Source organism: Dendrobium catenatum, unplaced genomic scaffold (assembly GCF_001605985.2).
Source record: "Dendrobium catenatum unplaced genomic scaffold, ASM160598v2 fragScaff_scaffold_847, whole genome shotgun sequence".
Classification (NCBI taxonomy): Eukaryota; Viridiplantae; Streptophyta; class Magnoliopsida; order Asparagales; family Orchidaceae; genus Dendrobium; species Dendrobium catenatum.
In genome coordinates this window covers 3009278-3036946 of record NW_021319309.1, presented here as the reverse complement: position 1 = coordinate 3036946, position 27669 = coordinate 3009278, and the positions used below count along the sequence as shown (strand labels likewise).

Sequence of the window (27669 nt, the reverse complement as noted above, 5' to 3'; positions counted from 1 at the left end):
AAAATCAGCACAAGGAGAGAATTTCTGAGATAAATTCCAATGGGGAGGCTGACGGGTACGTGAGAGAAGGCGTCCAGGGAATTAATTCCTAGTTTAGAATGCCATTTAGGAAAATAATGAAGTGGGCTTGAGTGGATTCGGCCCAGGCAGAAAATTATGGAGATCTGAAATTACTTCCAAAAGCTAGGGAATTGTTTAGGAAGTAATTAAAACAAAGCAGCAGCAGGATACGGCCATGAGGAGGTTTTCAAATTGTTTCCCAAAAGGTGGGATGTAGTTTAGGAAACAATTCTCTGTAATTGTTTACTGGGCCGGCAGCTAGAGAAGCCAAAGAGGAATTTGTGAAGAAGATTTGGGGAGATTTCAAAGGCTAGGAGAAAAGGAAATTTCTTAATTAAATTCAATTTGAATTTGAAATTCAAATTGATGTAATTAAGGAACTTTCTTAAAATAGATTTATTAAATTGGGAAAGATTTTGAAATTCTCAAGGATTAATTTTGAATTTCAAATCTACCCACCTTCAACTCAATCTAAAATAGGAAACAAGCTTGAATGGGAGAAGAGGAGAGTGGATCGGCGGCTAGGGAGATGGAGGCCGGCGACATGGGGATTCGAGCATGGGTTTGGCCGTGGAATGGAGGGGGATTTGTGGAGGGGGAATTCGGGTGCTAGGGACACCGGCGGCTAGGTGAAGAGGGAGGAGATACGTGAGAAATAATGGACGAGAAGAGAACGGGATAAACGAAAGAAACCACGAACCCGACTTATCTAGGTTGATGGGTATTGCGCCAAACTTCTTCCTCCTAGGAAGCTTTCTCCATTAGAACTCTCAAGCTCTCAATGTTCATACAAGAAGGAATTTTAATAAGCAATTCTTCATTAACCAAAATAGAATAAAGTGGGGCTTTAAATAGCCTCCTACAACATGACTCGAAATAAAAGACACAAACGCCTTTTGGGCTTACATACGACAACTCCCATAAGAGGGGTACTACGGGAAAGAAAACACATAAGCAACTAAATAAAATAAAAATACAACGACTCTAAATGCCACATAAGCAAATAACAAGCCACATGAAAATAAAATACATCAACGACTCAAAAATATAAAGACTCGATCGTGGCCGTAGATCGTCGGCCGAGTCTCTGATAAACTCTCCATGATGATATGATGTCCCCATCAATAATATCATATTTAACACACAAGTCTTATCATATTATATAATTAATACAATTGTCATAGGAGAAGCAATCTAAATAGTATCAATTACAGTACTTCCATTTTCATTTCTTTTGCAAAATCTTTTTCAATTCACACATGTGGGTGCATTGAATCCACAGTCAGTATCATAAGAGGTGTACTCCAATTAAAATGCACATGCAAGCATTTTTAGTTAATAGCTTTACTTGCATTCTCTATATCGATTAATATTATTGTATGATAAGCAATGTATGACTTATGCTAAATGACCAAATTATAATAAGTCTATGCCATCAAATTCAATATAAGCAATTGTATTTAACAAAAATAGCACAAATAATTTATAATAATGATATGTAGTTAAATATCAATGGTGAGTTTGGAAGAAGCAACATCAATACTATAAATTAGGAATATAAGCACTCTTCTTAAAACCAAATGATTAGCTTTCCCCTTTTAATTCTTACTCTTTAACTTTCATAGTTGAGCTCTATAATCATGTATAATTATGTAAGATTATCCTAACTTATAACTAATAATATCTATTGAATATTCCTAAATAACTCTCATTTTTTATAAAAGAAAATATCTTTAATACATACATTTTCTATTTAAATATTTATTTTATTTATTTTATCACTAAAAATAATAAAAAATCATCAATCCATTAATGATGATAAAATTTATTCTTCCCTCAACACAAGCGACCAAGCAACGAAACCAACATTCATCTTCCTCAACACCATGATCGTAGGTCCATCTTCTCACAATTAACATTTTGCCTCCCTTTTCATGGCACCTCGTTTAGAACCTTCATCTCCTTCACAACTCCAAGCAACGAAACTGACAAAACCAAATTTCGTCGATTCAAGATATTACAATACAAGCTAGCTCCATATAAAGTTTCATAATTAATTATATCACAAATATATAACTAAAATAAATGTCACAAGTAAATATTATTTAGTCGATGGTGATTACTCAATAAAATTATATGTATTTATCCATATCGTCCCACAAGGCACCAAGTAAAAGAGTTTAGTTGCATCATACCTAAAAATTACAACAGGTTATTCAATCTTCGACATTAATCACCATGAATAACAATAGAGCATGTATTTGGTTGATTAAAATTTTGTTTTGCAATTACAAAGTGCAAACGTTGTTTTCCATTAGAAAGCTAACTTGATATCATGCTTGCTTCTTATATATTGCATAATTGGAGAATTACAAAAGGTGGGAATAACTTCGTTCTCTCAAAAAATGAGTAGGCAAAAAGCTATGAAGGAGATGAAGCTCTGTTAGTTACTCTCGACAGTGGTTGATGAAATAAACCAAATTGTTATTCTCGTGTGGAATCATATGAAGAATGTTTACTATTAGACATATTAAAACAAACTCATTTTTGGAACACACCTTAATTTTTTTTTAAAGACATGCATTATTTTTGGTACATGTCTTTCTTTTTGGACATAGAATTGTATTTTTGCTTTCATATGAATGTATATATTTTTTTGGAGTTTAAGCATTAGTTTTTAAAATGATGATTACTATTTCAATGATTAATGAATACACTCCAATTAAATAATACATATGTTTCTACAATTAAGAAAAATAAAAAAAAATTATGGAGCTTGAAACTTAGGTTGATAACTAGCAACAACAACAACATCAAAAGCCTTTACCATACTACATGAGGTCGGCTACATTAATCCTTTTTCTCCATTGTGTTCTATTAAAAGTCAAATTCTCATTTAAATCTAATAAAAATTTGTCATTTCTAATATTTTTTAACAAAGCCTTTTTAGGTCTACTTCTACCTTTCATAACATAAGTCAAATCTAATATATCTACTCACTTAACCGGTTCATCGGAAGGCCGGCGTTTTATTTGACCAAACCATCTAACGCGACTCTAATCTTATCTACCACAGGTGCTACTCCAACCTTTTCACATATATGCTCGTTTCATATCCTGTCTATAATAGGAGTAAAGCCACTCATCCGCCTGAGTATTCCCATCTTTGCAACACTTAAATTATTTTTATGCTTCTCTTTTAATCATCAACATTCTGCGCCATAAATCATTGCAAGTATCATCATCATTATATAGAATTTTTCCTAAAGTTTGAGGGTAATTTTCTATCACACAACACACCTGATGCATTCCTCCACTTCAACCATCCAACTTGAATTCTATTAAAAATATCCCCATCTATTTCACCATCACTCTGAACAATAGACCCAAGATGCTAAAACGTGTATTCTTATTAATGGCTTGATCTTCCAAAGTGACAATCCCCTACTAGATCTATTACTACTAAAATTATACCTCTATGTATTTGGTTTTAAAACTTAGGTTGATAACTAGGTTACTACAAATTATGTCAAAGCACATAAATGAAAATATGAGAAGTGTTAAAAGCTTTAAAGATACTGCCTACCAAGATGTTGCTTGGAAGTTGAAAGACAAGTTTGAGATTGAGCTGAGCATTGTAAAAATCATATTCGAAATTAACAAACTATATAAAACCAAGCGTAGTAGTTAAAAAGGAAGTTTGGAGTATCTTAAGATGAAAGTAAAAATATTATATTACCGGGTCATGAGAAGTATGGATCTAGGTACTCTTTCTTATCAAATGTCTTTAAAAAATACGAAATAAAGTTGATGCTTTTTGCTTGTTGTGTTATAGACTTTTCTCAAAGATGCAACTTTTATAAATATTTCTATCACAAATGACACGACGTTAGAAGATTTGTGATGAAAGATATGCTGCTGAAGATTGGGGCAAGCCGATAAATTGTCAAATCTCATTCGACACTTAATAAATTAACTTGCATGATGACAATACCTAAAGATTCATAGAGATTAGCGTAGATTCATCACAACCTATTAACTGGGATGAAGTAGTTATTAAAGAAGATCATATAGGAATGACAAAGTGAACAATATCATCTTCTTCTAAGAGAGATGTCCCACAAGAACAAAATAAGTGTCTGTTGTTGATCTAACTCTTTTTTACTATATTTTTATGATGGGTAATAGTATAGTTGAAATTGCTAATGCAATTTAATGAGAACAAGAGCTTCTGAGGAAGAAAAAAGATCATTGAACTCATAAGAGAGCTATCAAGTATTTTAAAATTTTGAGGAAGAAATTGGTACCATATATAATAACTTATCCAAAAATCCAACAATAATTTTTCTTTCTCAAAAACTATGGAATCAAAGGTTCGATGGTTGTAGAAGGAGTTAAACAAATGATTTTGTAATATAAGACCAAATGATTGATTAATCATCTTGGGTTATAATATATCAGCATCTTGAATTAATGTTTTAAGATGGATTTTGGACTTATGAAATTAAAAAAAAAAATGATCAAAATGATTCTTTATGAAGGACCAAAATAGTCCCCGACTATATTAAAGTCTCATTTTAGTCCCCTTAGGGGTATGTTTAGTTTTTTTATTATAACTTTTTAGTTAAATTATTTAGTAAATATATTTTTCAAGTAACTCTATTTTTTCCATCTCCAACAAGTACTTTTATATCTAAGCGAGAGTGGTTGAGATCGTCCGCTGTTATGGTGAATTTTTTTAAGATAATTTGTCCTCATCTAAGACATTTTAGATAGTCTTTGTAAAGAAAAGAGCATTATTATTTTGTTCAATTATCTTCATTACATTTTTTAGAGTGCTCAATTTGGTTTGTTGTGATGTGTTGATGTTTAACTGTGATGATGCTATAAGCTTATAAAAGATTTGGATTCATTTGATGGCTTTTTAATTCGTTTCTACATATATTAAAATCGTAATCCTTTTGGATGAAAAATAAAATTTCATCTATTTGTAAAGGGCATTGATAGAGAAGATTTGGTGGTTTCTTTGTTATTTTGTGGATTGGTGTTGTCGAACATGATGGCTCGTCTCATTGATTACATGATATAATTGCACTAATTAGTAGTCCATGCGCTCATAGAAACACAAAGAAGTAATTAATTTAGTCTACAACTTGTAATTCCTTCTATAACAAATCCCAAGTGAGGAGGTCATGGGCGTTGGATGCAGGAGGACAATAATTTTGCTTGAGCCAAATGACGATGACTCCATGGGAAGAATGGAAAACCACACTTCTTTGCACATCTCCTAATTGAAACGCGAATGTGGTGCGAAGAACACAAAAAAAAATCATGGTTGTGGTGCAAAGAACACAAATGAATCGCGATTGGCACGAAGAACAAAGAAGGGACACACCCCTTACACAACTCTAGCTATGATCTCCCCCTAAATATCTATCATTGCATGTCTCCCTCGCGGCTACAGTGTGAAGAACCCAAACGAATTGCGACTGGTGCGAAGAATTCCGACACTACTCGAATTCGACGGTTGAAGGAATTGCATACCAGCTCGTGCGCGATGGGAAGATTGCTAGTTTGCATTCGTCTTCAAGCTTCAGTCACAACTGTTGGGGTGCAACGCTACTCGAATTCGACGTCATTGATAAGAAGGGAAAGGCTACTCATTTGTTTCCAAGCCAAGTCTCAGCTGTTGGGGTTCGACAAAGTGTAGGTCTCGGTTTACCTAATAAAAAAGTTTGCATTACATAGATACCCCCTCCACCTTTCATAAATGGGGAAAGCAACAAACATCTAATATAAAATATGTTATAAAACTAGGACAAAGCCTTGTGTTTTGGAAACAACATATACAATAACTAGAAGAGATTTCCATGAGCATAATTAATCAACACCAACTTACTAATCCAAATATGGCACCAGATGCTCCAACAGCAGGCGATTGGCATAAGAGATAACTCATCAATGAACCTAATATCCTAACAAAAGTTGAATCAGGGAATAAGAGCATTTTGCTTTTCTTTACTTAAACAAAACTTCACTGTAATGAAAGGCAGGTCTAAAATTTATTACTTGCTATTGCTGACGTGAGGTAAACAGCAAGAAACCGTCTAGGCCCACTAAGCTGCTCAACTGTAGGACCAATCGAGTTCAAAGAGTAGCAATTAACCTGCAGAAGGTTTTTTTTTTTTTTTTTTCACAGTATTAACTTTTCCCCAAAATTGGCTAAAAGAAATACTGACCATTAGGTGTCCAATGTTGGCATGCAGAAATGACGATGTAACCAATCTCCACAATTGCCCTTTATCAATTAAGGTATTGACCTACACAAACAGATACAGTTCAAAGTCAATTAAATTAGGAAAAAAAAAAAACTCATAGTAGGTGGGTTCACTCAAATATAGTCAACCTTTGCCCCCCACAACAACAATTTCCCTTGCGTGGCAATCTGACCAATATAAACCCTGTAACATAAATTTCATGCAGAAGTTTGGTAAGAGCTGTCTGCAAAAGGGAAGAATAAACAAGAATAGGTGGACATGTTTTATTAATGGCAAACAAGGCGCAACTTAGGCTTCATTTGGGACAGCTATCTTGATGCTTTTTAAAGAAGCTTTCTAGTACAAAAATTAAAAATTTTATACTAGAAAGCTGCTTTAAGAAGCAGCAAGAAAGCCGTCCCAAACAAAACCTTAGTTTGCTAAATTGCTTTGTGATTCCATTAAAGCAGTTGAAAGGAATTCATCTTTCTACCTCATTAAGACAATATTGGTAGCTGTGCATTTATAAAGATCCGATAAGATATTTAAGAATGCTGCTTGTTTAGATAGTTTCAAGCTTCAATTTATATAGACTTTATTGGTTTGTCAACTTGTATAACTAGCTCAGTCCAATAAAATATTCATGTGGCAAGGTAAAGTCAAAAAAGGTTTCAGCCAATTTGCATTTTCACCAAAAAAAAATGCACCATCACGCTTGTTTAATAGCTACAAAAATCAATAAATAAATTGCAGTAGAATTACTAATCTTATCGTGGAACAGCCATCACTGTTCCACACATCTTTATTTGGATCTACAACAATGCATTCCCAAGCCTGATTAGAAGGAAATTTACAATAAGAAATTTGAATCATTTCTCTCCAATTGTTACCAAAATATTCCTATCATAATAGTCAAAATATTTAAACGACTGAAAGTTGAAATATGAGATGGGTTTCCTGCTTTTGAAAGCCCATGCAGTGTAATAAAAATAATTCAGGAGAAATCTGTCAGGGAGTATCGTAGCAACCACCTAAGATGTTTTGCTTGAAACATGCCATTTAAGCTTTAGATTGATGGTCAACTAAAAATCAAAGCCGGGTTGGCACAGAGTTGAAACTCATCGTAGCAATATGGAGGGGTCAAAGTCGAAAATTTAAACCAATAAGCAATTGCACATCGTTAGAAAAATTTGAATTCCAATTACATGCGCATTTGAACATGGCTTGACAATGCAAGAGAAAAATTTATAACGGAGTTGTCATGCATCCTCGACATTTTTGGGACACTGGTCACTCAGAAAAGTAGGCATTGTGTTGAGTATGCCTTTTCAAATGTCCTTATTTTCTCAAATTGAAACAGTAAATAACTTTACACTACTTGGACACCACTTTGCCAAAAACATGTTTGAGAAATAAAATAAATAGCTCATTTGCTCTTTTTAAATTTGGTGTCAAATCTATCTTAGTTTCTTCCCTAACTCTCATTGTGTCTTGTCCTTCTCATTCAATACAGTTATATCTTTATGTAACATATGCTTCATTTGTTTATCATTTTCTCCTGCATAACTTCTTAAAAGCAATTTTAATTGAGAAAACGACCTAAATGATCCCTTAACTTTTTGGGAGGGACTAAAATGATACTCAATTATTTTGAGAGATCAATTTGTTCCCTCAACTCTTCAAATGAGAACATTTTGGTCCTAACATCCAAACTAATGGAAGTTAGACTTAATGGCATGGTTTAAAATTGCGCAAAAAGAGGCGCGCCTCAACGCAATTTTAACCTTTTAAGCCTCAAAGCCTACACAATAAGAGCTGTCATTGAGGTGTACGCCTCAAGTTAGCCTCATGTTTTAGAGGCGTCCGCCTCATAAATCTAAAAAAAAAATGCTCGGTACCACTCAGTACATGCTCGGTACCGCTAGGTACATGCTCGGTACCACTCAGTATCTTTCCATACAAACAACTTATGAACTTTAAAAATAAGCAGAACTTCAAAATTACTCTTACAAAAAAAAATTTGTTCCGGAGGCACTACCCCCGAAAACCCCCGCAAGGGCGCTGCCCCTTGACCCCGCAACCTGATCGGGTCGAACCCCGCCAGGGGTCAGCGCCCCCTTGGACCCCGGCTGCCTGGCATATTGTTGTATTCATCATCTTTAGTAAAAGTTGTAAGTGTTAGTTTGCTTCTTCATGTGTGCATGCTTTGTATAAGTTTTCTTCATGAGTGCATACTTTGATTGGGAGACATTGGACTCTATAGGAGAGGAGGAAAGGGAGAGAACAGTTCATCATAATGCTGATTCAAATGAAGAATTTCATATTGTCTTATTATTGGGATATTTTGATTTCACTTAATATCTTGTGCATTTTATGTTTTATATTTTTTTCTCATTAGTATATAAAAAATTTATCATTTTATGTTTACGCAATCTTTTGATTTTGAGGCTTATGCCTCGCCTCACGAATGGAAAACGCCTCAATACCCGATTACACAATTTTAAACATTGCTTAATGGTGTTCAAAATAAAGGTATTTTAGTAGTTTTTCAATTATACTATTTATTATATATAATTTTCAAGTAATTATAATTTTTCAAAAAAAAATTATTAATCATTTGTTTAATAAGAGAAATTAATAATATTTTTAGTTATAATTTTTAAAATTATGACTTGCTCCTCTCTCTTCTCTTTCGTGTTCCTTGTTGTACTTTGTGTGCTTCACGTGATGTAGGGTTTTGAACGAGTCGCTAAAGCCTTCTTCGCCTCCTTGGACGACAAATTTGCGAAAGTTCGTCGTCATTGGATCGAACGTAGCGACGGGAGGGTTTTGAACAAGCCGCTAAAGCCTTCTTCGCCTCCTTCGATGATGTTCTTGTCGAATCGGAATTCACAAAAGTTCGTCATTCTTCCTGTTGGATCGGACATAGCGACGAGAGGGTTTTGCATGAGTCGCTAAAGCCTTCTTCGTTTTATTCGACTACATTCCTTCTTGTCGGATCGGAAGTTGCGAAAGTTCGTCATTCTTCCTTTTGGATCCGACGTAGCGATAGGAGCTCACTTGTTGTGAAGGTAACTATCATTATCACTTTCATATTATTGTTTTTGTTCCAATCATACTCTCGCTGCCATTTGAATTTTACATTATTTTTTAACAACAAGATCAAAATGGACCTATTTGAAAGAGTCGAGGGACCAAATTGGTCACTCAAAATAGTTGGGGACCATTTTTATCCCACCCAAGGAGTTAAGAGACCATTTTGGTCATTTTCTCAATTTTAATTTGTATGAAAAACTATATTATTCGCAAAAAAATTGTAAAATCAACATTTTGCCTGCACAACATGAGCACATGGACCAACTTATGGAATAGCTCAGCATTTCCTTCATAAAGTATGATAATTTTATTTCATATAACACAACAAAAGCATAATTGTATAAATCAAAAATCTAAATGCAATTTGTTTTGTGCTTGATGAAATGGAAAATTTTATTTTATTCATAAAGATATATTTTAGCATGTTTTTAAGAGGTCAAAATCAGCCTCAAATAGAAATAAAGAAGGTTATACTTGTAGAGAAATCAATTAGCATCTCATAAAGCACTAAAAAAAATAGGGTGACACCGCTTTAACAGTTTCAGACACAAAAAAAACAATCTAACTATAAAAAGGACATGACACACCATGGACTCAATGTCATAGTTTATTAATTATTAAAATAAAATATATATTTTTATTATTTTACACTAAAGACATTATTAGGTAAAGTATAATATTATATACATATACATTACAAAAGAACAACAAACCGTGTTAATATTAAAAAGAAATATGTTATCACATGTGATAATTGTTATTTGTTAACGACAATCCAAATTAGCATTTATTAATCCTTCTCATTGTCACATCTTTTTCCTAAATCAGTATTGGTTACAAAATGTTAAAAAAACCTCCAAAAAAGTAAATAGCAACACTCTCTTCAAAATAATCAAACAAAATATGACTATATGAGCAAAACTAATTGTAGTTGACACGCTCAAAGCTACGATCATCAATAGCACTAGCACCTGTGCTCTCTTCAATGACACATTCACCTTCATCTAAACAAATAACAGTTTTCAAAAGATGGCTCATAAAGAGAGATTAGCAACTTCAAGTATAACAATGTCAACCAATATAATTCATGTTGTCCTACCAATATCACATAATTTAATCTCACCTCTGGGCTCCTCTTAGACAAAAGATGAAGATTAGAATGTACAAACACTAAATCTTCAACCCCTTTGGCAATGTTCTTGTTTCTCTTCATTGAATTGATAAAAAAGTATGTACTCTTTAGCAACAAGAAAAGAAATATGATTGAGATAATAATTTAATAGCCAAACTTTATAGTCATGGGGAACTAGCATCCTAAATCATCCACCAAACATTTCCATCCATAGTGCTTCTGAAAGTTATAGAGTCATTATCAGCAAAAGCACAACTAAATTCAAAGCAGTTAGCAAACCCCAAAAAAAATATTGATCTATATTCAATATCTTAACAAACTCTCTTCAAATATTTATTCCTCTCATTTAATCTCTACACTCTTTATGTATTGCAACACTATTTGGAGCTTGACTAAACAAAAAATGGTTATAAAAAAGAAATCATCTAATAAGTGAGATTAATAATTATCTAATTTCATGATATACATCAACAAAAGTTTGGTATCATCCTCTATGGAATTATTACCAATTGCATTAGTGCCCATTTCAAAAGCCATATGCCTATTATACAAAAAAAACTAATGATAAATAGCTCAGCAACAAAAAGTATTATAAAATTGAAACTAATCATTACAAATAAAATAAAAAGTAATATAGAGTATGGAAGAGTCCATGAAAATTTGCAAAATAGCTACAACTTACAAGTTCAACCATCCATGTGTATGTATAAACTTAACATCATCTCTATAAATAGACCAAAACACATTATAAGGTAAGGAACAACCCATGATAATTTGCAAATGATTTACAAGGCATGTATTAATCAATCAAAGAAATGTAAAAAGTATGAATCCCACAATAAATTCAATTAGAAAATATATTTGGTTTTAAAAAGGCCCATGAAATAAAAACTTACTAAAAAATATGTAAAACATAACCATCCTAATTGATACGTAAAATAATTAGAACAAAGAAAAACAAACAAAATATAGGCATCCAAACTTATTAGAACAAAACAATGAAAACAAATAGCTAAAGTCATTCTTTAAATCTGTAACCATACTGAAAAATGCACTGAAATGAGCTGCTCAACAATTTATATTGTGTCGATTTAACCCTGATTGGCTGGCAAACAAGAGGTGAAGGGCACGATGATGTCAATTCACTCAAAATGTAGAGAAGACAGAGACAATAGAAACAAGAGAAGCGCATGAAACTTGCGACCTATGATCCTAGATTTACACCATGAAGCGCATGAAGGATAGATGAGCAGGAGATAATCTACAACATAGGAAATCAAGGCTTTATCTATGACCATTGGTTCTCCATCAATGGTGCTCGTTGAAATCGCTGAGTATGGCTCATTAAAGGGGAGAGATGACGTAGAGAGAATGTCTCGGAAAACACTTAGGAGAAAAATGAGAGGCTTACGCAAAAGAAATTATTTCACTAAGGCGTGTGACGTGTGCTTTATTTCTCCATTCCATGAGCGTCGCAGCATGTCCTCATGTGTCGGCCAATGTTCAACCCATTTTAGAATCCAATTTTAGTTTGAAATAATTTCAACACAATTTTGAAAGTGTTGAACATGTGTCAAGGCGTGTCAAAGTTGTGTCCATATCCCACATTAGAAATATAAGGCATTTAGAAGTATCGACGCTTCATGATTAGCATTTGATGCAACCTGCAAAGATAAAAATCACTCAAACAAAAGTCGCATCGAAAGCCTTGAAAGATACCCATAAAAGCAAGTTATCAATCAAGTTGTATTGAAAACTAACAAGTGGGTAGATCTTCATCAAACTTAAGATGCACATAGGGCAAAGCAGACCAAATTAATAGATCTTTAGTTCAACTAATTGTATACTAAATTCTCACAATCCAACCCATCTCAAAAACATCGAATAAGTCACAAGGCCTAATCCAACTAAAATATGTTCACATATCATAAGTGAGTTTTCATGGCCCAAGCATAATAGTTAGTTGATATTGGGCAAGAGAAATCAATCAAATAATGATCATGATACCAAGATATACCACCATGCCTTAACCTCATGCAATACAACCCAACAGCACCCAATATCATCAAGCATATCTATAATTCTACATGATAGTCATGCAAAACATTTAAAAGCATTCTACAATCCATTAAAGCATAAATTTTTATCATTAAATAATTTGTCATACAATGATTTGGACATAAATGATAATTCATTTTAACATAGATATTTGAGATATTTTATATCATCTAAGCCTCGCATTCATTTAATATTTAATTAGAAAAATGTTAATGTATTTCATTAGTTTGTTAACAATTAATTAGTTTTCTTGGTAATTGTTAGCAATTTATTATTCATTTTACACAATAAATAGATGTATTCTGAAGTACATAAGATTGTTTTATGGAATGAATGAAATTCATATTACATATGTCAACACCCTTACTCTTCATCCATTCTAGGATTTTAACTGTTAATCAGATGTGAGATCTAAAACCCTTCTAGAATTGGTAATCTACTTGTTCAAGTACAAGGCTTGCTTATTTGATTATGTTTTTTATCTTTCCTTCGTCCTTTTGCATCTTTCTTCATTTCCAATCTTTTCACTTCTTTCATGGTTAATATGCTTCAAATTGGTAACAAAACCAAAATTATCAGTTCATCATGTAGGATGAGTATTTTGATTATAAGTTCTACATCGTGTTAGAGTCATTTTATAATCATTTCTTCAAGTTTCCTAAAAAAACTTCTATTTTCTCTTTTCATCCAACTAAAGTCCCTTATTTGCCACATTAATTTTTCACTCTTTAGATGTGAACAACAAAATCACCTTTCACCATATACAACATTCTTCACAATGAACACTAAAATCACTATTCATCATCAAGGTTTGATATTGCACAATCAAATATTGAGGCATTTTCCTCCCATAAGATGTTTTGAGGCATAAACCTTAGAATTAAATCATTAAATTAATAAAAATAATATAACATACTAATATTAAAGTAAGATGTCAAAGTACAAACATTAAAAGCTATATCATAAAAAGTGATAAAAGGCAATAAAACTAAATAATAGGACTCACCTACTTCAAATTTGGCATAAACAAGTAGTCCAAAATCATAATTTCTAAATTCAAACTCTTTCTCAATCTCATACTTAGTGGAATCTTCACTAAAATCATTATAATTAATTACTTTCTCTCCTTTCTCATCCATAACAACCTCCCAATCTTCCTCATCATCTTCAATCTCAATCATCTTCTTCTTCTTAATCAATAAGAATATTAATTAAATTTTCAATAATGATTATTCTAATTTCTATTACATAAATTTTCTACTATTTTTATTTTTGTCTTGTTGACATGTGCTTACATCATTCTTTCCTCAATCGAAGAAGTTAACATTGAGATCTTCCTTATATAATTGTGATGGTATAACTTCATTTTTGTCATCCCTGGAGTTCAGAATTTGAGTGAAATATCATTAATAAGGCATCTTCAACATCCTCCAAAACATGCTTCCTCAAATGTCTATCTTTCAATCTCTTATATACATAATATAAACTAAGAAGTTCACCTTTAAGATAATCAAGGAATTTCTTCTCTTGGTATGAACTTGATTATAAGTACTCCAATTTTGTCTGTACTCTGATGACAACCATACTCACCTAATTTCTGAAAAACAAAATGAGATAATGTATAAAAAAAACAATTAAATGTTAAAGTTAGTGTCTATAAAATCCTTGCAAGGGAAATGTTTTATTATAATATCTTTAGCTTATTAGAATCCAAAGAATCATTTCTTGTTTTTGAAAGCTAAAATTCAGAGATCGGCCTTTATCCTCTCTATCGAGTCAACAATCATTTTATCCACACAATGGTACAAACCAAATATGATCTCTAGATTGGTGAATTTATTCTCATCATATTTATATTGAGGGTTCCACTAAAATTCAGTGGTGTGCAAAATCAAAGACAATTGAAGCACCCATTTCCTATCAATAACTTCACAAATTTCTATGTAGTTGTACGCATCTCCCCTAAGCCTTTTGCTATTAGCTCTTCTGTCTCGTCGCATTATAAATGAAATTCATACATGCCTTTTTTCTCCGCATCAACCATTTTTAAATCATGAACTAGTCTTTTTCTCTGTATCAATCATTCTTAAAACATCAACCAAGAATTTCACAATATGATAATATAAGTTACGCTTAACTGAAATCTATCATTCAAAACAATCTTTCTTGTGCTTTTACCCCTAGTTTTCTTAGCCCAAGCACAATTTAACTGCTATGTAGAGGTTAGCATAGCCTCCAAAGTTTTCCTTACTTCTAAGATGCTTTGTAAAGTTAAGTATGTTCTAATAAGTCTAAAAAATGTCGTGTCCCGTATCCGTGTCGTGTCGTGTCCGTGTCGCCGTGTCCGTGTCCGTGCATCATAGCTCCAAAGTTTTCCTTACTTCTAAGATGCTTTGTAAAGTTAAGTATGTTCTAATAAGTCTAATAGCTACCTGATGAGGATATTGTTCAGAGATTCAAACATGTGTACCGGCAACGGAATCGTAGATCGACGGCTACGATTCAGCGTCTTTACTTTTGATGCATTTCTTTATGTTTTAATTAGTTTTGTTGTCTTCTAATTTACCCCTATGGGGAGTGCTTTATTGTTGTAGCCCGGATGGCAATTATGTACTTTTCTTTTCTTCTTGTTCGAGACATATATATAACAATCTTATGCTTTGTAAAAGCTTGATGAATAATTGAATGAAAATTTTAATTATGTCTTCTTCTTCTTGCGTGTGCATTAGACAGAAGAGAGAGAGCTCAGGGTGAAGTCAAGCGCAATACCCACCAGTCATTGAAAGAGTCTGTGGCTTGTGGTCAATTTTCTTTCTTCTTGTCTCTTGTTCTTTCTCCCCAACCGACCCCCATACGTCCCTCAAGCTATCGGTCGACGCCACCTCCCCCTTTGCCCAACCGTCGGCCACCTCCCCACTATCCCCACCAGCTACTTGAATCCTAGCTTCCTTCCCCCATCCCCAAGATCGGCCCCCCACTTCTTCGCCAAGCTCCACCGCCGGCCATTTCAAATAGTTTCCTAAATTACAAAGCTATATTAGGAAAATCTTAAATCTAATATCGATTTAATTTTAAATTAGATTGGAGTGATTTATTCCTCTTCCTAAATTAGAAAGATCAATTAGGAAGCTCTTATAATTTTTCCCAAATCTCCCTCCCTCACATAATGCCCTCCCCCCTTAATGAGCTTTCCCCATTACTTCCTATTGAGGCTCCCAATCTTACTTTAATTTTAATTCAAATTAAGTCCCTCCAAATCTACTTAGAATCTGAAAAATTAGTTTCATATTTGGTTAAGACTTTCCCTCCCCCTCTCTAAACTAACCCAAGCCTCTCTCATCCAAATTGCCCCCCCCCCCTCCCCCTTGGCCCCCTCTGCAACTCCTCCCTTGGGAAACCCTAGTTCACTCATGAAACTTGAAACCAAGAGAAGAAGACAAGCTCATTCCTCCCTTACATAATTTGTGTATGGCCGACCCTGAGGTCGACCACGGTTTTGCCTACAACGCACAAGGAGAAATCGATATCCTACTTTCCCCTTTCTACGATCTGGATTGGGAATACGAAGATTCCGTGGAGAGCTACGTCAACCGCATCCTCTACTGCCTCGCCGAGACGACTAACTATCAACAACCCAAAGAGCATTGGCTTCTCGTCAGCCGATCAACGAGCTCTTCTCCTCCGGCTACTTCTCCGGCAAACAAGGCCCTACGCGCCACTTGTCTTGTGGTGGCATCATTGGGATTGCTTCTACAGTTCCTTCGCTGAACCCAACCTCGAGAGCGAGTGAGAAGGAGCTCATGGTGACTATTTCTTGATGTTACGCAGTGGATTCTTGTTTTATTGCTATTAAGTATTACTATTTTGTTTTCGTTGTTATTACGATTGTCTTGCTAATCTCTTTGTAACCGCTTGCCATCACTTAATCTTTTAACAAAAATTCTAAAAAATTGACTTGGGTGAAATATAAGTTCTTAGCTAGCAAAGTTCATGTTCAATATCAATTGTTAAAATCCAAAGTAACCCTTATCGCATGTATGTTTTACGTCACTACCAGTCTTATAAGTTCTCTCATGAAAAATATCCTCATCAAGGCTAAAAATCAACTATGATTAAATGAACTAGCTAATCTTCTTGTCTTTAGTCAAAGCATTCTTATTTTTAAGTAACCCTTTAAGTTTTTTTAAAAAAAATCAATCCAATATGTAGCGCAAGTAGTCTAACAAAAATATATATTTTCTTCTCCACTAATCCATGCTGCCTCTTGAACACTTGCATTGTTAGTAATAACTTGGACTACTAAATGCTCTTCAATCTCCTTTAGAACTCCAATAAATTTGAAAACATACGCTAAATAAGTCACCTAATCTAATACTTCAATAGACTTCAAAAAGATAATTCTGAAGGGATTGTTTATAAGAAAATTGATCAAATTCTTTTTTTTTAATATCCAACCAAACATCCAACATAATTTTCAACTCTGATTTGTAACCATGTTCTCTTGATCCACAATAAGCTTTTAGTGGCATAAGTTTTTCCTTCAATATCCAAGGACTAAAGTTCATACATGGAAGAAGATTTAAAGACTCCATGATATGAACCTATTGAATGAATCATATTGAAATAGAATGGTGAAATTGCAACATTAAATGAAATTGCATTCTCAAAGAAAAATCTGCCAAATTTGTACAATCACGCTTCCAAGCCCCTCTAGCATTTTATGTCATCCTCCACATTTATCATATATTAATCTATAGGTCTCCTAACATCTTAATTAAAGATTTTTTGGCCAAGGAAAAGAACAATTTTTTGCCTCTACACCCACTACCATAATATAAGCCACTACCAAGTCTATCATTAAATTGTTATTGTGCTATATATTTTGACACAATCACTTTATTCAAATAAACAAGAATCTCTTCTTTTACTTTAAGTACAATTGTATATGGTATAATGTTCTTATGAGAACCAAAAAGATGTTCTTTCACTCTTGTTGCACCTCTTTTAAGTACCTTATCATAATAGTTGCCTTTTAGATAAATGAAATTCTTATCATGCCTTGAAATTTGTACTTGACCACCATACTTCCATGCCAAATCTTTTTTATTTTCCACTTAACTCTTTTCATGACCTCTAACCATTTAAAAATAACCCTAAACTAAAAAACTAATTAAAATAGAGAACAAGAAATACAAATAATTAAAAAAAAAAACAAAATCAGTTCATAAAGAAAGAAATAAGAGTAGAGAAGACAAGAAAAAATGATGGGCTACCGGCATAAGAGCAGCGATTATTGAGAAACATCAACATTGGAGCAATAGCAGCAGTTGCATAGTAGCATAGTCAAGTTGCAGGATCTTGTAATGTGTGGATATGTGTCTTTGAGGTACAAGGCTCTCAATTTAGTTTTAGGTTTTTTCTTCTAAGGGAATAGGTTTAGGTTTAAAAGAACCTTTGGTCTTATAAATTAATTTGATATTTTAAACATTAAATTTAAACTTTAAAAGAACCAAACATGCTAATTAGAGGCTTACACCTCCTTCAAATAGTACTGAGGAGCACCTAACTCCGACTGAGATATACGCCTTAGCTAGTACAGTTGAGGCATACACCTCATAGCCTTGCTTCTGTGTCTCAGATAGAGGCACACCTCAAATTGTATAATTTTAAATAATGCTCATCATGAATGGCAAAATTAATGTTTGTCATGAACAACAAAGCCATTGTCCATCATAAATAATAAAACCATTGTCCTCCAGAAATAATTGTTCCCCTTGAATAGCAACATCATTGTTCACCATAAATAGCAAAAAAGTTGTTCATTGTGAACAAAAAATCACTAATTATCATTAACAATTGTTGATCATGAATAGAAAAATCACTATTTATCGTGAACATCAAAATCATTGTTCAGCATTAACAGTAAACCACCTTGTTCATAAGCCTTTTTATCTCATACTCCTCCCGCTCTTGCAACCCTCCACAAAACCCGTACCTAGCCTCCACATAATTAGCCCAATACAATTTAAAACTAGAATTCAAAGCCCTAATAAACATTCATCTTATCCTCTAAACCTGCTCCTTGATTTCCTCCAACAAATCAATTGAAAAAACTTCAAAATTTAAGCCTGTCTTAATAATATTATAACTAATTATCTACAATCCCACCCCAAAATTAAATTAACAAAGTGAATATAATAAACCTAAAACAAATGCAAATCATTTCAAGTTCAAATTCCACCCATCTTACCACTTTTTTTTGGCATGTTATTGTGCAAAATAAATTATTATTTATAAATAACAGTTTACTATTTCATGGAAACAATAATGTCTTTTTTCACACTTTTTTTATTGTGTATCATGCCTACACCTAGATGCATATGAATAATAACCAAGATCATAATGTTTTAAGAAAAAAATAGAATAATAAAAGACGAAAAGAGAAGGTGAAAAGCATACTTAAGGGCTTAGATCTTGCTCGAGGCATCAATATAATCAAGGTGTTGGTCTTGCACCACCGCTTTAAAATGAGCTCATTAATGCACCTTCAAAATACTTATCAACATCTAACCATTAAAAATGTCATCTAGTACTTGATGATCTATAATTGATGGAGGTATTATGTTTATTTCAGGTCTATTACAACTAACATTCTCTAAGTTAAGAGTATTTTTCTATCAAAGAATTGATGTGACATAAATTTTATATTTTCATTTTTTTCACAAATATTTAAGACATTTTATATAATATAAACCTTAGTCATTTCATTGTTTTTTTAGGACTAGTTTATGCTAGGCCAAAGTTTGTTAGTAGTTTGTCAACAATGTATTATCAATTTAGTATCTTTTTAGCATCAATAATTGTAAGTATTGTGAAGTATGTAATAAACTTTTATGTTATAAGTAAAATTCTTATTATGGATACAGAAACCTTTATTCATTATCAATTCTATGATTTTGATTATTGATCTTCTGTGAGACCTAAAGCCTTTCCTAGAGAGGCAATCATCATATTCAGGCATCACGTTGTTCTTTGTTTGCTTTTTCTTAATCTTTCCTTTTTTAAGTTTTATCCATCTTTACTTCTTTCATGGTCATCGAGCAACAAATTAATTCATGAATCTAATAATCTCATTCTCATATCTATATCTATATATATATATATATAGAGAGAGAGAGAGAGGAAATATTAAAAAATGATTTCAGCGATGTAAAATATATACTGATGTTGTTAACAATTTATGCTTATTTACTGAGAGCGCTGATTTTTAAGAAAGATACTCTATGTTACAGAGTGTAGGCAACCAACCGTGCATTACTATGATGCACTGACACTTCCCCTCAAAGAGGTGTGCAGTGTCCGACACCGTATCCGACACGACACTCTCCCGACACTCCTCCGACACGTGTCGGACACGCCGAAAACGTGTTCGATTAAAAAAATATTAAATACAAATTGGACACCCGTGTTCGACACGCATATCTTTAATATTTTATGAATTTTTTTAAATATAATTTCTTGTATTTGACGGGATTTAAATTAAATTTCTTATTTCAGATCCACAACACCAAATCAACGTCCGCACTTAATACCCAATCATCGAATATTCTCATTTTCATTTCTTTTTGGCAGTGAAGGTATTTTCATCTCCTCTCTCGGTGACTGATAAACGACGTTGACGCCTAACTCTCGACATCCTAATATTAATCATTTTAAGCACAAAATCAAGTTAAATGACTTATTATTTTCAAATTATTTTTAAAATTATACTTATTTAATTTTTATACACTATTTTTTAAATATAAAAATTATAATACTGTGTCCAACCAGTGTCCGTGTCCTATATTTTTAATAACTGACATGTCCCGTGTCCGTATTGTGTCGTATTCGTGTCGCCGTGTCCGTGTCTGTGCATCATAAGTGCATTAGGATGAGAGGGCTTGACTATTAAACCCTGCAGCTAAATTCTTGTTGCTAGACTATTGCAACCATGTTGCAGCCTAAGACAAAAAAGCAAGAAAGACATTTCAAATCACAAGAAAAATTTGAGGTGTACCAGCGCATGAAGCTCCTGCTAATGCAAGATAAAATGAGAGCTTAATCTATGCAACCCTACATTTGCAGAGAGATTATTTGCTTCCAACCTAGTTGATGGGGAAATCGACAGGAGGTTTCGACGCGTTTATCAGAGGCGACACAGAAGATTGATGGCCATGATGGATAGTCTTTACTTTTGATGCATTTTTTGTATTAGCATTTTATGTACTAATCATGTTATTTCAGTTTTTCCGTTTTTGCCCTTATGGGTAGTTAGTCGCTATTGTAGCCCAAAGGGGCATTTTAGTCTTTTGTTTCCTTGTCATTTTGAGGCCTATATATGTGGTCATTTTCTTATGTATGAGGATGATTGATGAATGAAAAAAATTTCTACTTATCGATCTCTTTGTGAGTTCTACATTTTCCTAGTTCTCTTCGTGAGTTCTTGAGAAGAGAGTTTTGTGGATCTCTGTGTGAGTTCCGGCATTCCTACGACCTCTTTGTGAGATCTTGAGGAAGAAGTACTTGAGGTTAGCAATTCCCTGATTTCTCCAAATTTTTATCCTTCACCAAGCTTTTGTTTTTTCCTTCCTACATTTCTCCTTGCCGTCGGCCTCATTGGACCGTTCAGGCCTTTGGTCGACAGCCAATCACTCCCTCCAGCAGCTGGCCCCCTCTGCCGACCCCAGCTCCTACGGCTGGCAGCCACCCGTGAGCCTCCAGTCCGCCGATCTCCAGCCTCCCACCTTGCCGCCGGCTTCCCCCTTGATCCAATTCCATTTGAATTTCAAATCTCCTTGATTAAATTAATTTTCTAATTAGTATTCCTCTATTTAGGAAAGACATTTAAAGGGATTAAAGCCTAATTTGAAATTCAAATTCTTTTCCCTCTCATATCATGTCAATTTGGAAAGTTACTTAAATATAATCAAATCTGAAATTAAAACTTCAGATTTGATTATGAATTAGTTATTAAACCTTGGGCCCCACTTTCTTAATTCTCAAACCTCTCTCTCCTTCCCATATGGCCGGCCCCTTAATGGGCCTCTTCTCTCTCCTAAATTAACTCCTAATCACCACTAAATCAGCCCCAAATCCTCCTCCACTGCCGCCCCCCCTTCCCTCATGGGATTGATTTGAAATTTCAACTTAAATCCTCTACCAAACTTCTAAAAATCTGAAATTATTTCAGATTTCCTGGAATTACCTATTGCTCTCCCACCCTAGCCAATCCCTCAAGACTTCTTGCCGACCACACGACTTCTCCCCTCCTTTTCTCCTTGCGTCCGTTGTTGCTCCTTCATCTCTCAACAAGGATGCATGGCGGATCCCGAAGTTGATAGCGGATTCATGTTCGACGTCTACGGAGACATCCACATCGTTCGTTCACCGTTCTTTGACGTCGGGTTTGGTTTTGACGACACTGTTGAAGAGTATTTGAACCGAATCCTCCCCACCCTCGTGGACGTCATCGACGATCAATTCTCGGACTACGAGTGGACCATCAACAATCATCCACCCGTGCCACGTCCACCTCCGACTACCTTCCCAACAACGACGTTCCTCGGCTCATCCGTCCTAGTGGCTACCTCATTTCTAGTGTGGACGATCTTCCTCCTCTCAACCTAGATTCGTAGGGAAGAGAGTAGATCCCCAAGGTGAACAACTCCTTATTAACTTTTGGATATGTGTGTTAAGCTCTTACATTACTTTGCCTTTTTTTTTTTTTGATTAAATTGTCTTGGTTAATCTTCATACAACTCTTAGCCTAAGCAAGTGGAATACTGAGAATTCTTGTAACTAACTTGGAATTGACGCATAATTTTATAACGGTTAAACTTTTAGTAAATTCTCTTTATAATCTTGTGTAACTCCAAGCTTGCATCACATCACTAGTACTTTAGAATATACAAGATGCAACATAACCATCCCTCTTAAGAATAGAATTCATAAAACTGCTAGGAAAGGAACTTACAAAATGTTGAGAACAAGAAGAATATTAGTCCATGGCCTTTTGTTGAAAGGACTTCCAGTGGAAGCCTTAAGCTGAAACTTCTGTTTATCAACATTTCTGTTTCCAGATTCACTCCCACTAAAGACTGAAAAACAAGATGAGCACGATGATGAAAATGTATCATACAATGCTTTGAAAAGAGAATAATGTCGCCAACACCAACTGTCCGTAATTTTGTGAAGCTCGGATAAATGACAATAGTCCTGTATATCAAAAGAAAGAGTAAGAATGAAAATATATGCATATAAAGCTCATTGAAGTTTATAACTTGAGTGAAACAATATCATCAAACAAATGGCTGTCAAAGCAAAATAAATTTTCATAAAAATGAGACAAAGCAATTGATATGGAAAGCTATGCAAATGAATTTTCTTGATATTTGCACTAACGTCCTCCCTCCCTTCCTCTTTCTTAAAACAAAAGATTTTCTGAAAAGCTTAGCATCCTTTAAGCAATAAAGACCACAAACGCTCACTAATATTAACAGGTGCAAGAATTACTAGAAAACTAAGGATGCAAAGGCAAAGCTAACTCCATGATTCATGCTAAGTATGCATACAGTAAGGTTAAAATTAAGGAAGCAAGGCTGTGCACAAGCTTCAAACCATTATGGTTCGTCTTTACAGGTTTGAATGAATACCAACAACAAATATACGTGTAACCTTCACCATCAAATGCTAGATGCTAAACAATACATGCTTTCTTACATAAGATATTACAAGCTGTAAGGAGAACCATGCTATACAACACCAGATCAAAAAGCTATTCCTTAAATCTTCAAGCATAAATCAGGATTTACATATCTTGTATAAAGTCAGTCAGTAACTGTTCATCCTTACTCTGTTATTTCTTTATTATCCATGATTATCCATATCACACATTTTTTCAGCTCTACATATTTGTTTAAACATCAATAATTAGTCTAATTAAAGGAATTTCCCCTAGAAAAAACTAATTACTCTCACCATGTAAATATAAGCTGTTTCTCCCAGAGGGATATCATTCCTTGCTACTTGAATTCAATGTTGCTTTGACTTGTTTTTGCATTATTTTAGCATGCTCTTGAGCGAAATATCGTTACAGCTTGGTTCTCATGTTGATGTCCAGATATCCACAGCTTTTGGTTTGGTTAAACCAAATTTATACCACTGCATCCCACTAAATTTTGCCATCCAAGCAAGCTTCAGTCTTAAGGTCCTGCTTTTTTCATTGTTAATCTTCCAAACCACGTCTTCCCATGCTTCATAAAAAAACCCATCCACTTATTTTCTTCCCCTTAATCAACCCCATTATTTCACCACTAAAATAAGACAACAAAGAAGACTGGAAGAAAGACAGGAAAAAGAATGGAGTATTCCATTCAGAAATAGAACTTAAGAAAAAAAAAAGAAAAAAATTATAGAGAAAATACAAGCACTGGTGATGAGAGATTAGAAGAAGAAAATTTGGAAAAAAAAAAAAACAAAGGTCTAGATAAAAGAAGACCTCCTTTGCCGCTGTCCTTGTGTTCATTTCGTTGGCTGTAACCACATTGTCGACATCATCACCAGCTATTATTATGTTGATTGCTTGGCCCTGCCCTTAGGTTCACCACTGAAATCGATAATTCACCAATAATCACTTAACAACCATTACTTCTTGAACCCCAAAACCAGTAAACTTTGCAACATAGCATTAAAGTGAGTAATGATGCATCGCCACTAATATATCACTCTACCATTAGTGATATTGATGTGCCACACAAATTGCCATTTTAAATACACTTCTTAAATGTCGACAACACCATTTCATTAACATGCCACTAAAAACACAGAAATCCACTTTTACCACAAGATGCAACACTTCTTACCGGACAATCTGCAAAATTGCACAAACTCCATCTGCTCCTACCCGCCATTTACACTAGTTGTCATGACTCAAATTGCAAGGATCTACCACTGAAGATATAGTGATTGCACCATTTATTAACCATTACTCTCTTATTATAGTCTATCTCCATCACCCCAACCCTCTCATCAGGATGAATTTTCCATTGTTCTCTCTTCTTAGGGATGCATGTCACCAGCTCAACAATATAGTTGATGCCCTTTGGTTCTTCCACCAGCGACATTTTAACTTCATAAATGGAGCTCTACAAGTTATTTCCCTCTAGCTATTAATATTGACCCTTATTTATATTGCTATCATGTTTATTTCGTAGTTAGGACTAGTCTGGTACTTTTTATCTATGTTGGGATAATTTTTTATTTTTCAATCAGGTATATTCTATAATTAGGTAATTAGGTTTCAATTTTAGTAATATAGTTAGTTGAAATTGATGATGAAATAGCAAAGTCTTTTTGTATAATGACTTATAAAGCTTCTGGATATTTTTTCATAGTTGTGAAATGTTCTTGAGATCTACAAATAGTATTTTTCCAATATTGTTGTTGATGATGATGAATTCTTTCCCTATCTCTCCCTTCTTTGGATGGATCTCACCTTCATCACCTCTTCTTCAAGATAGATTTCTCATTGGTCTTAGGATGGATGTCTTTATCTTTGCAATGTAGTTGATGCACTTTAGTTATTCCACCAACATTTCAATTCACCTAAGTGGAGTCCATTGCAGACCAGCAAAACTGATATAGTGCAAAATCTTTCATTCTAATAATCAATATTGAGTCTTATTTGTATCCATATCAAGTTTGTTATCATTTAGGATGAGTTTGGCGATTTTTATTTGTTTAGAGCTAGTTTTATCATGTTTTAATAAGACCAATTCTCTAAATAGGATCCACATATGTAATTTAGATCATTATAGCTGTGCCTTTTTTTCTAGCTTTCTTCCTTTTGGTTGACCCTCCACCTTTCTCCCAACTTTAGAGGCTAACCTTAGGGTTTCTCCCTGTTGTCTTCCTCTCTATTTCATGCCTCTTTTCCTCTAAGTTGCATATTCGACTAATTTCTAAATCTTCTTATTCTCTATCTACACCAGATTATTCACTTCATAGATATCAAAACAAAAATCATCCACAATCCTTGTATTGCTATGTATCAAAGTCCTAGGCAAGCATTTCTAGGATAATTACAAATAAGTCACAGGCAAGCTAATTCATTGGCTTACAAAGCTCTTTCAATCATGTGTAAGTAGCAAAAATCATTGATCAATTCATCCAAGGGCTTCAAAACTTGTAAACACTATATAGTTCTTGTCGACTTGAAAGAACAATTCATGCAACATATTTTCAACTCACTTAAGGAATTGTTTGTTATATACAGAACAAGCCCACCTCACATGTTTCTCATACGGCACAAAACTGTTGCTCAGCTACAACAAGGAGTACCATATCATACTAAGAATGTGCCCCAGGATTAGCATTACACAGTTTTGTTTATAGCCTTCATATCATACCGTCCATGAAAATTTTGATGCCAGACTAAAATTTCTATCCCAGCCATTCTAAATGACTAAATGAGCCAATCTTCTCATCTATAAACCTTGATTTAAATCTCTATTGTACAGTATTCATATTAATCACTAGACAAGTATTATATCCCCCTACCGCGGAAAGTCAACAGCGCACTACTATAGAGGTATGCTAGAAGAAAATGGCGGAGAAGAAAGGTATATGTTTTGGTAGACCTGGGAGAGAGGGCAGCGAAGGAGAAGATGGAAATGGCTTGAGCAACGGAGACGGACGAGATGACCGAGGTGCAGGGCAGAAGCGACGGTGATAATGTGCGCGGGGCGGAATCCTTTGCCGGAAATTGAACCCGGAAATCTCGGGTACAGAGGGATCGATGCCATCTCCCTCCTCTATCCAGCAAAATAACCCGACTTTCTAACCTTGGTGGCGATGGGGTATTAATAATCTTCTTAGACCTACAATTTTGCATCTTTTGGAATGGATAGAGGAAGTCATTAGTAACAATGCTTTTTTTAAAATCTCTATCTTTTTTTTTGTGAGCTGCTCTTTATATTTCATATGAAAAGAAAGAAATAGTAGAAGATTTGGTTACGTGTTTAACAGCAGCACAACTATCTCGACTCTCATTAAAAGTGCGGTGTTTGATAAAGTGGCAAAATGGAAAGCTGATTCTTCCTTACTTTGCAGCTTATAAGGGCTGTTGGAGGCTTTTTTCTTTTGCAGCTGGTTCGGGGATTGCTCTGAAAGGATTTTGATAACTTGCAGTATGTGGTGGCTGAATTTTTCTCTGGTAACTGGTTTGAGCATTTTGTTTATGGTTGTGCTGGAGGTTTTTGGGTTGCTAAATTAAAGTCATAGACCGGACGATGATGACAGTCTCTTTGTTATCCCTCGGACGGTCTAATTTAGGCAACCAGGGATATTGTTGGATTGGTATAGCTTTAGGTATTTTTCTGAGTCCATAGGTTCTATGGTTTTAATGTTTCACCTGTGGACTTTAGGTTTTTTTTATTAGTGCAGTTTTAATACAAGTTGTTTTTTATTTTGTTGCTTTGAGAGCTTGCTCCCATTTGTTTGGAGCGTTTTTGTCACAAATTCTTTCCTCTCTCACTTGTAATAGTTGTTATTTTTCATGCTTTTAATATACGGGCCATGCCCAAATTTTCTCAAAAAAAAAAAAATTAATCATGAAAATTTGTAATTTTATTTTTATTCAATTTATATATAATAATAGAATTATATAATATATGTACATATATATTAGGCTCCAACTTAAAAAAACAAAAACAGGCATAAAGTTTTTTATTTATTGAAATTAAAAAAACATATTTTGAGATTAATTTGATTGTGGGAACTCATTAAAATTCTTTCGAAAAGCTTTGCTAGAAAATAAAATTTAAGTTTGATATATAAAAAATAATTTTGTAGACATTAAAAATTTTTATAAAAAATAAATAATAACTACAACGGTAAAAATCAACATAAAGTTCTAAGCATGTATAAAATTTAAATTTCAAAATAATAATTTATTACCATTATTCATTTTTCTTTTTCTAAACATTTCTTTCTTCTTCTTTATTATTTTTTAAATTTAAAATTTCCTTAA

General features: G+C 33.9%; 1 protein-coding gene and 1 long non-coding RNA gene across 7 annotated transcripts in view; one reads left to right on the top strand and one right to left on the bottom strand.

The window, feature by feature from the left end:
• The window catches only part of LOC110113630 (RHOMBOID-like protein 10, chloroplastic), a 34663-nt gene extending 8125 nt beyond the window's left edge, over positions 1-26538 (bottom strand). For 2 of the 6 annotated variants that reach the window (XM_028696832.1, XM_020846286.2), the window contains exons 1-6: positions 26279-26537; positions 22615-22856; positions 6466-6520; positions 6299-6379; positions 6129-6225; positions 5959-6026 (exon numbers count right to left, since the gene is read on the bottom strand). In XM_028696832.1, coding sequence (XP_028552665.1) covers positions 5959-6026; positions 6129-6225; positions 6299-6379; positions 6466-6520; positions 22615-22856; positions 26279-26443 — 708 coding nt within the window. In that variant the 5' untranslated portion in view covers positions 26444-26537. Of the gene's footprint in view, positions 1-5958; positions 6027-6128; positions 6226-6298; positions 6380-6465; positions 6521-11955; positions 12209-22614; positions 22857-26278 lie in introns of those variants that run through there. The other 4 variants (XM_028696831.1, XM_020846284.2, XM_020846285.2 and 1 more) reach the window with 3 other exon arrangements.
• On the top strand, positions 9007-21034 carry LOC114580169. The gene is made up of 2 exons (XR_003701479.1): positions 9007-9387; positions 20727-21034. It is a non-coding gene; the product is annotated as an uncharacterized LOC114580169 (long non-coding RNA).
• Positions 26539-27669: the final 1131 nt, after the last annotated feature.